This window comes from Salvelinus sp. IW2-2015, linkage group LG11 (assembly GCF_002910315.2).
Source record: "Salvelinus sp. IW2-2015 linkage group LG11, ASM291031v2, whole genome shotgun sequence".
NCBI classification, from domain to species: Eukaryota; Metazoa; Chordata; class Actinopteri; order Salmoniformes; family Salmonidae; genus Salvelinus; species Salvelinus sp. IW2-2015.
The window spans coordinates 22,384,555-22,395,253 of NC_036851.1; the positions used below are offsets into that span (position 1 = coordinate 22,384,555).

The 10,699-nt window shown below is 39.5% G+C and overlaps 1 protein-coding gene across 1 annotated transcript in view; it reads left to right on the forward strand.

Annotated features, from left to right (window-relative positions):
• Positions 1 to 10,096, forward strand: part of LOC111970613 (leucine-rich repeat-containing protein 38-like) — a 30,359-nt gene extending 20,263 nt beyond the window's left edge. Inside the window, exon 2 of the mRNA XM_023997422.2 lies at positions 2,147 to 10,096. Coding sequence (XP_023853190.1) covers positions 2,147 to 2,394 — 248 coding nt within the window. The 3' untranslated portion in view covers positions 2,395 to 10,096. The remainder of the gene's footprint in view (positions 1 to 2,146) is intronic.
• The last annotated feature ends 603 nt before the right edge of the window (positions 10,097 to 10,699 follow it).

Sequence of the window (10,699 nt, forward strand, 5' to 3'; positions counted from 1 at the left end):
TAAACAATATAATGCTTATCTTTATAAAAAACATTCTGATCAGAAATTAACAAATTAGTCTCTTTTGTACACCTATATCTGTACAGCAGACGCAGTAGCCTATCTGACAAGGATAAAGAAATGCATCTTGGTATTTCAGCATTATGCATATCTCTCTCCTCTATCTCTCTCTCTGGGGCTAGGTGTCACACCCTGGCCTTAGTTATCTTTGTTTTCATTAGTATTTTAGTTAGGTCAGGGTGTGACATGGGTTAGTATGTGTTTTTTGTATTGTCTAGTGTGGTTTGTATGGTTGAGGGGGTTTCATAGAGTAGATGGGGTTGTGTTCAGTGTAGGTGTTTAGAATTGTCTATGGTTGAGTGTAGTTGTTTAGGAAAGTCTATGGTTGCCTGATTTGGTTCTCAATCAGAGACAGCTGGTTATTGTTGTCTCTGATTGGGAGCCATATTTAAGGTAGCCATAGGCTTTAGGTGTTTGTGGGTAATTGTCTATGTCAATGTTCTATGTTGCATGTGTGCACTAGTTCGTTATAGCTTCACGATCGTTTGTTGTTTTTGTTAAAGTGTTTCGTGTCGTGTTCTTTCATCTTCTTTAATAAAGAGAAGATGTATCATTATCACGCTGCGCCTTGGTCCGTCTCTCCACACGATCGTGACACTAGGCCAAAACTTGCTTCACTTCCTTTATATATATTTCTTATTAATATTATACAGCGAACGCCTAAGCCTATATACCTATGCATAAAATTCCCTGATGCAATTCGTGCTCAAATCTCTGACAGCTGAACCGTAAAGTGGACACATTGTTTTAGTAAATTATAAAACAATAGGCTATAAAGTTTTGCTTATGCTACACATGTAATATGTTATAGGCTGTTTTAAAGACATTTGGCCAGTAGCCCTCGTTTATTGATGGTGCTGGCTGCGTGGGTTGACCCCCTTATAGGTCATGGATGACCGGTACATTTCTCAAATGTCTGATCATTTTCAATCTTCCCAGTCACTTATCCAGCACCTAACGGAAACCCTGGCTACAAAATATACTTTCCAGTGACACTGACTCACCCAATGATGAAGATGAAGCATAGGCTACACACCCGTGATGTCTGATGTGCTCAAGATAAGCTACTTTGAAAAACTGTTTGCTCAGAATTGTTCAAAAGTTGTTTGGATTTTTTTGTTGTTAGCTTCTACAGACAGATTAGTCTTCTCTTTTCAGCAGTAGGCATTTGCTTTCCGAACAGTAGGCCTACATTTGTGAAAGGCAAACTGACAGCCACAACCAATAATAGTCAGGACTGGCAGCCGTTGCTAGTCTACCCATGAGTTTAAGTGCCAAAGTGCCAGGGTTAGAGGTTCCAAAAACCTTCTGTCGATTATATCTATGACTACAACGCAACAAGCTGTTCTGTATTTGGCGCACGTGCTGCCCAAATTGCGGTCTTCCTGACCATAAGTGCTTGTGATAAAACAATTTTTTTAGAAGCTGTTGATCAACTGTAGCTAAAATATGATCTCTGGTGTAGTATTTTATTTATGCCTGTTCAGACTGGAAAAAATACCATTTTGGGGGAAATTATTTTTTACAGCCTAGTTTTGGCAAATTTATTTCAATTTATRGGGGGGTGCAGCTCCCCCAGCACCCCTACTTCCCTCAGCTATGGTTGTCATTGATGTTTTCATAGAGACTCTGTATGAGTGGCAAATGATATGTCGAAGTGACTGGGACACTGGCGAGTATGACAGACCGATTTGTAATGCTTACATCTTGAGATGAGTTCAGTGAAGGAGCTCCTTGCCTTCTGGCTGTTCCAGCAATGCTGTAAATAAAAACCAGAGGTTATGCCAAGTGATTTATCTGGTTAATTGACTTCTATTTAACCTCAAGGATCATAATTCATAGAATTTGAAAATAATCCAGACATTCCATTTAGTAAAGAAGATGTAAAAAAACATGTCTTGGAATAACAAAAAATTATTGCATCTGGAGGCCAAAATCTCGAGAGTTGATGTTATTTGTGAAGGTTAATATAATAGTTTCTGCCAGAGGAACAGTTTGTTTTACATAATGATAATGATAATGGGGGCTCTATTGTTGGGTTTTCTGTCTGGTCCTAAACATATCCCTCTTCTTTGTCCCCTTGTAGGAGTGGAGGGCATAGAGTGTTCACTACCCATGGACGGCAGACAGGTGTCCCTGAGCCAGCTCTCACAGGACAGCTTCCGGGAGTGCCAGATCACCCTTACCTTAACAGACTTACTTATCATCATCTTCTCCGGCATCTCTGTGTCTGTAGTGGCCATCATGACCAGCTTTTTCCTGGCCTCCATTGTCCACTGTTTCCAGCGCACAAGCAAAACCTCTAAGGGAGATGAGGAGGAGAGTGAGGAGTGAGACTGACTGTGTCCCAGAGCATGCCTGAACTGACACTTCATCTGGCTCAACCGTGAGACCAGGCTGCTGCCCAACAACAACTCACTGGTGGAGACCTGGGAGAGGGATAGACTGTTTTAGTGGCACATTTTGCAGTGGATTGTGGGGTTTTATAAAAGCCCTGATACTGCAGGAGATATTGTTCTCTCTAGGTGTGAAAAATATATAAACATGTCCCAGTATGAATTATAGTCAGAGACAGAATATACAATGCTCTCTGTCTGTGCTGTTGACAGTATACACTCTTAGAAATAGAAAAGTCTGGAATAACMTTTTGGGGTTCTAAAAATTGCCACAGAGGGGGAACCTTTCCAGTTCAAAAAGGTTCCTTGAGGAACCCCTCTGAAAAGATTATTTGAAGAACCCTTTGCTACATTGAAACATTAAAGGTTCCTCCAAGAACGTCTCAACTAACCAAAGGTGCAAATATGCACCATTGACCGTCAATGGTTTCTTGAGGAACTCCAAGCGTTCCTTGGAGATCCTTGGGTTATCTCCAGGGTTACTCAAGTCTCCACTAATTCCAAGAGTGTACTGTGGTTGCTCTTTGAAAACATACTGTATAGCTCTGTTATACACACACATTCACAGGTGGCTGATGATTCCATAGGAACACCAAGATGTAGAAAAAATATCAATACAATGTTTAGAAACAATTGCATGCTTTGCAGTTAGCTTTTCAGTGCCCAGACTCAAACAAAGACATGCATTTTTTGACGAAACATCTCCAATCAACAGTGGATGAACAGAAGAGAAAAGCAAATAATACAGACTTTACAGGAAAACTATTTACATTTTAGGTTTGACATTTTGACATCTTAAAGATGTTTATACAGAGTCATCAAACTGTGAATCATTGTGAAATGTATTAACAACGCTAGCTATAAGTAGCAGCAGGCTCTTAAAGCCCAAAATGAATGCACTGAGCAAGTGAAAACGTTTGGAGGAGGATACTGTATGTGTCATATTGAACCAGGGCCTTAGTACTTAGACTGCCAGCCATGTAAAACACATGATACACTATATGGAGTGTCCTCCCTTCTCAAGGAGGTTTTCAACATGTTTTATTCTGAGATTGCTTCACAAGTTAGCTAGCATTCTACAAAAATGGCTTTGCTGTTGCAGCATGCAATAGTGATTCAGGGCAGCAGCCTGAGTAAGAGGGGTGTGCTGTGATGGACAATATAATGAATCTGACACATGCAGATAGACTCCGAAGTAAAGGTCTACATGTAACGCTCGTCGTTGGAATGAGGTGAGGACCAAAGCGCAGCGTGGTAAGTGTTCATCATTATATTTATTAAACATAGAACACTAAACAAAATAACAAAGGAGAACGAAACGCAACAGTTCTGTAAGGTGACATCCACTACACAGAAAATAATCACCCACAAAACACAATGAAAAACAGGCTACCTAAATATGGCTCCCAATCAGAGACAACAACTGACACCTGCCTCTGATTGAGAACCATACTAGGCCAAACACATAGAAAAGGACAATAGAACAAAACATAGAAAAAACAACATAGAATGCCCACCCCAACTCACGCCCTGACCAAACTAAAATAAAGACATAACAAAGTAACTAAGGTCAGAACGTGACACTACAAATGGTTTTATATACAGTATATATCCACAAATGTCTGTGTCGATGGAAATATAGTAAGCAAAATGTTAGACAAAGAGGATAAATGTTCCCTAGATTGAGAATTGTGAATTGTGTAAAATTCCATGCATATATTCTCATAAACAATGAGAATTAAATAGGATTGATGTGTCAAATACTGCACTTTAAATGGTGACCATTGTACCTGATTTTGGCCCATAACTTCACAGAGTGGACTAGTGTTACCTATATCTGTCAAAGATTAGGTGTAGAGGAAATTGGTATTAGGAACTTCCATGTGGATTATGTTGTGTACAGTGTAGTAGAGTTGGTCTTTAAATGGATTCTGCAGTATAACCAAATTACATTTTATCAATGTAATTGTAAAATCACTTATATATGGTCTCCATGCAGATTGCAAATTGCCTCAAACCTTGGATAGCTTGCTTATTCAAAATGATCATTCCAGCTATTGGTGTTCCCTCAAATGACAAGAAAAATTACATTATATACAGTACCAGTAAAAAGTTTGGACCCATGTACTCATTCAAGGGTTTTTCTTTAGTTTTACTATTTTCTACTCTGTAGAATAATAGGGAAGACATCAAAACTATGAAATAACATATGGAATCATGTTGTAACCAAAAAAGTGTTTAACAAATCAAAACATATTTATATTTGAGATTCTTCAAAGTAGCCAACCTTTGCCTTGATGACAGCTTTGCACACTCTTGGCATTCTCTCAACCAGCTTCAGGAGGAATGCTTTTCCAACAGTATTGAAGGAGTTCCAACATATGCTGAGCACTTGTTGGCTTCTTTTCCTACACTCATCCCAAACCATCTCAATTGGGTCGAGGTCGGGTGATTGTGGAGGCCAGGTCATCTGATGCAGCACTCCATCACTCTCCTTCTTGGTCAAATATSCCTTACACAGCCTGGAGGGGTGTTTTGGTTCATTGTCCTGTTGAAAAACAAAATGATAGTAACACTATGCGCAAACCAGATGGGATGGCGTATTGCTGCAGAATGCTGTGGTAGCCATAATTGGTTAAGTGTGTCTTGAATTCTAAATAAAACAGAGTGTCACCAGCAAAGCACCCCCACACCATCACACCTCCTCCTCCATGCTTCATGGTGGGAATTACACATGCGGAGATCATCCGTTCACCTACTCTGCGTCTCACAAATACATGGCGGTTCGAACCAAAAATCTCAAATTTGGACTCATCAGACCAAAGGACAGACCTGTACAGACCTGTACATTGCTCGTGTTTCTTGGCCCAAGCAAGTCTCTTCTTCTTATTGGTGTCCTTTAGTAGTGGTTTCTTTGCAGCAAATCAACCATGAAGGCCTGATTCACACAGTGTATGTTACTTGAACTCTGTGAAGCATTTATTTGGGCTGCAATTGTCATGGTTCAACTTGTCAACAGAGGGCAGCAGAGACCATCCTAGAGACAATTTTGCCACTTCGGTGCGCTCTTTTACTCATTATGATTTCCCCTTTAAAAGAGGTGTGTTTTCCGTTCCTCTTGACAGAAGATTGAATTGTTTACCATGTGCTTTTGTTTCCTGAGTGAGTTTTCAAGACATAGTATTTGTTTTTTTTCTCCCAGTGTACTGTGATCCTGTGGCTACTGTTTCTCAGTAAAGTATTTATGTTTATCCTTAATCACTGATTCCTCGTCTGGTCTCTTCTCTGCACCTGGGTCCAACCTCTGTTAACTCTAATGAACTTGTCCTCTGCAGCAGAGGTAACTCTGGGTCTTCCTTTCCTGTGGCGGTTCTCATGAGAGCCAGTTTCATCATAGCGCTTGATGGTTTTTGCGACTACACTGGAAGAAACTTTTAAAGTTCTTAATTTTCCAGATTGACTGACGTTCATGTCTTAAAGTAATGATGGGCTGTTGTTTCTCTTTCCTTTTTTGAGCTGTTCTTGCCATAATATGGACTTTGCCTTTTACCAAACAGTTTATCTTCTGTGTACCACCCCTACCTTGTCACAACACAACTCATTGACTCAAACACATTAAGAAAGAAAGAAATCCCGCAAATGAACTTATAACAAGGCACACCTGTAAATTGAAATGCATTCCAGGTGACTGGAATGTGACATGTAGTAACCACTTTTGTTGGTTACTACATGATTCCATATGTGTTATTTCAAAGTTTTACTGTATTCACTATTATTTTATAATGTAGAAAATAGTAAAAATGAAGAAAAACCCTTGAATCAGTAGATGTGTCCATACCTTTGACTGGTACTAAATATACACTACCGTTCAAAAGTTTGGAGTCACTTTGAAATGTCCTTGTTTTTGAAAGAAAAGCAATTTTTTGGTCCGATAAAATAACATCAAATTGATCAGAAATACAGTGTAGACATTGTTAATGTTGTAAATGACTATTGTAGCTGGAAAAGGCATATTTTTTATGGAATATCTACATAGGCGTACAGAGGCCCATTATCAGCAACCATCACTCCTGTGTTCCAATGGCACGTTATATTAGCTAATCCAAGTTTGTCATTTTAAAAGGCTAATTGATCATTAGAAAACCCATTTGCAATTATGTTAGCACAGCTGAAAACTGTTGTTCTGATTAAAGAAGCAATAAAACTGGCCTTCTTTATACTACTTGAGTATCTGGAGCATCAGCATTTGTGGGTTCGATTGCAGGCTCAAAAAGGACAGAAACAAAGGACTTTCTTCTGAAACTTGTTAGTCTATTCTTGTGCTGAGAAATTAAGGCTATTCCATGTGAGAAATTGCCAAGAAACTGAAGATCTGGTAAACGTGGTGTACTACTCCCTTCAAAGAACAGCGCAAACCGGCTCTAATCAGAATAGAAAGAGGAGTGGGAGGCCCCGGTGCACAACTAAGCAAGAGGACAAGGAGATTACAGTGTCTAGTTTGAGAAACAGACAACTCAAAGGTCCTCAACTGGCAGCTTCATTAAATAGTACCCGCAAAACACCAGTCTCAACGTCAACAGTGAAGAGGCGACTACGGGATGCTGGCCTTCTTTCTGAAACATTACATTTACATAAGTATTCAGACCCTTTACTCAGTACTTTGTTGAAGCTATTTTGGCAGCGATTACAGCCTCAAGTCTTCTTGGGTATGAGACTACAAGCTTGGCACACCTGTATATGGGGAGTTTCTCCCATTCTTCTCCGCAGATCCTCTCAAGCTTTGTCTGGTTGGATGGGGAGTGACGCTGCACAGCTATTTCAGGTCTCACCAGAGATGGTTGATCAGGTTCAAGTCCGTGCTCTGGCTGGGCCACTCAAGGACATTCAAGGAGACTTGTCCCGAAGTCACTCCTGCATTGTCTTGGCTGTGTGCTTAGGGTCGTTGTCCTGTTGGAAGGTGAACCTTCACCCCAGTCTGATATCCTGAGCGAGCTGGAGCAAGTTTTCATCAATATCTCTCTGTACTTTGCTCTGTTCATCTTTCCCTCGATTATGACTAGTCTCCCAGTCCCTACCAATGAAAAACGTCCCCACAGCATGATGCTGCCACCACCATGCTTCACTGTAGGGATGTTACCATGTTTCCTCCAGACGTGACTCTTGGCATTCAGGCCAGTGTTTAATCTTGGTTTAATCAGACCAGAGAATTTTGTTTCTCATGTTCTGAGAGTCCTTTAGAGGGCTTTTGGCAAACTCCAAGTAGCTGTCATGTGTCTTTTACTGAGGAGTGGCTTCCGTCTGGCCACTCTACCATAAAGACCTGATTGGTGGAGTGCTGCAGAGATGGTTGTCCTTCTAGAAGGTTCTCCCATCTCCACAGAGGAACTCAGTCAGAGTGACCATCGGGTTCTTGGTCACCTCCCTGACCAAGACCCTTCTTCCCTGATTGCTCAGTTTGGCCGGAAGAGCTCTAGGTAGGAAGAGTCTTTGTGGTTCCAAATTTCTTCCATTTAAGAATGAGAGAGGCCACTGTGTTTTTGGGGACCTTCAATGCTGCATACTTTTTTTGATACCATTCCCCAGATCTGTGCCTCGACACAATCCTGTCTCTGAGCTCTACCGACAATTCCTTCGACCTAATGGCTTAGTTTTTGCTCTGACATGCACGGTCAACTATGGGACCTAATATAGACAGGTGTGTGACTTTCCAAATCCAGTCCAATCAATTGAATTTACTACAGGTGGACTCCAATCAAGTTGTAGAAAAATCTCAAGGATGATCAATGGAAACAGGATGCACCTGAACTCAATTTCGAGAGTCATAGCAAAGAGTCTGAATACTTATGTACCGGTCAAAAGTTTAGACACACGTACTCATTCCAGGGTTTTTCTTTATATTTACTATTTTCCACATTGTAGAATAATAGTAAAGACATCAAAACTATCAAATAACACATATGGAATCATGTAGTAAGCAAAATAATTGTTAAACAAGTCAAAATATATTTTTGATTTTAGATTATTCAAAGTAGCCACCCTTTGACTGGATAACAGCTTTGCACACTGATTGGAATCAATGTGCCCCATACAGTTTAAGCACAGAGAAGTCATATAAAATATATACTTAAGAGCTCTCAGATACCGCCTTTGGTTGTTGATTATGTACTGAATATGTATTTATTTTTTCAATGGGATAGGTTGATCAGTAGAATATATTCTAGGAAGATTCTAGTTCATATTACAGCCCTTAGATGATCGTTTTTCATCCTCTGAATATGATGTCTCCTATCATTAGTGTTGGTTGCCAAGGACTGCAGGGAAGATGAAGTTCATACATTTTTTGGGCAACACTGCATAGGATGGACAGCTACATGAATTGCTTATTATAGTTTGTTTCTGATAACCTGGTATATGTCCATCATACGTCGTGTAGTATAACATAGATATGTGTTAACAATATGTCTGTTTAGGAAGTTTCCTATGAACATAGCCTGGTGTATGAAGTAACGATAATAGCAATCTGTTAATTGTCAAGCATGTTTGTCATTCATCACATTCAATATAAAGGCAATTAATTATCCTGACTAATCATCCACCACCACCACAGTGGGCAATGTGAAAGGTATTGCTTTTTTACCATGAATAAGTAACAATGTGCAATACCAGATATATCTTACATGAATCCTTAGAATATTGGAAGTTGAGGTCCTAAGAGCCACAGAAATACACCTTGTAAGTACAGCAGATTTCTTCTAACTACTATGTAGTTACAGTGAAATTCATAACAAATATTTTTGTTAGCTTGGAGCAATTTTCAGCATGTCGTTTATTTAATTATTTTGATTATTTGTAAGTTAATGAATTTATTATTAGATACAAACAAAGAAGCATGTAACCCTAGTTTTCAATTCTGCTTTCCAGATTCATATGTATATTTTTCTATTAAAGTTTATGGGATGCAACTCTACTGTGTTTTCACATATCACATGGGAGGTCTCCTGGCTGTCTGTGCCAGTTCACCTTAATAACAATGGTTTTATAACCTTGAAGAACATGTCATCATTGGATACTCTCCTATGTGTTTGTCTCGACATAAAATGAGATGTCACTCCACTTAATGTTGAAAAAGTTGAAAGAGGGTTCAAGGCTGTTTAAACCATTTGCATGTTTGCAAACATTTGAAAGGTGTGAGTTGTGTGAATCCATGTCATAAAGATTGTATCATTGGTTTGTCAGTGTCAAAACTGTCTAAAACCATACGAGAGAAAATCAGTTAGGCTTCTTCTGTATTTGTAATGTTACCAGACCTGTAAGCCTTCACACGTAAGGGCGTACTATTTTGATCATGTCATTTTTCTCTCAGGCTGTGTAATCTTGTGTTATMTACATAAATCATTCGCATTTGCATGAACTGGACATCCTCTTATTCTTTTACATGCATCAATACATTGTTACCTGGTAATTAGTCACTCTTCAAATGGCATATGCAGTAAAATGTGTAATACAGCTGTACATCTGATGGTAGGCTGTATGCAATCGGAATGTTTCAGTTGGCAGCATTTAGGAAAATTATGTTCTCAGAATATTTTTTTTGCTAAATTTGCAATTCCAACAGCAAAAGCTATGAACGTCATTGTCAAAGCAGGATGTATAATGTACATGTGTGTGTCAATGTTTAGTAAAAGAAAAACACTTGAGAAAGTGCATTTTTTAAATAATTATCTCTTGTTTTTTCCCTTTTTCAGTAGGCATACACACACACTCACAGGCATACATGCACACAATCTCACACACTCTTCTATAACACCCTAAATGAGGTGCACACTCTTCCCCTGTTGCGATCATCGTACACAGCAATATACAAAAATAGATTGAATGCGGCATCCCACACTCCACAGAGAGGTGAAGGAAGAGGCAGCATCTGACTTTGGTCAACTAAATCCACTCTCAACTCACTGCTCCACCTTAACTTTCACAGACTAAACTTGTGATGATAATGGGCTAGTAGAGGGTCAATTTCCTGATACCAGTCAAGAATACCAAGAATACCAAGAATACCAATAATGGTTTGTTGTATGGGCTCAGCCATTCACTGAGCCCTGCTGTGTTCTGCGGTAAACATCTCTGTAGTAACTGCACGCTTTGTTACCTAGCACAACACTGTCGTACAGTGTATGCAAACGCTACTCTATTTTTGGCAATTGTGAAACAGAGAAGTAAGATATTTTACCAAACCATCGTAT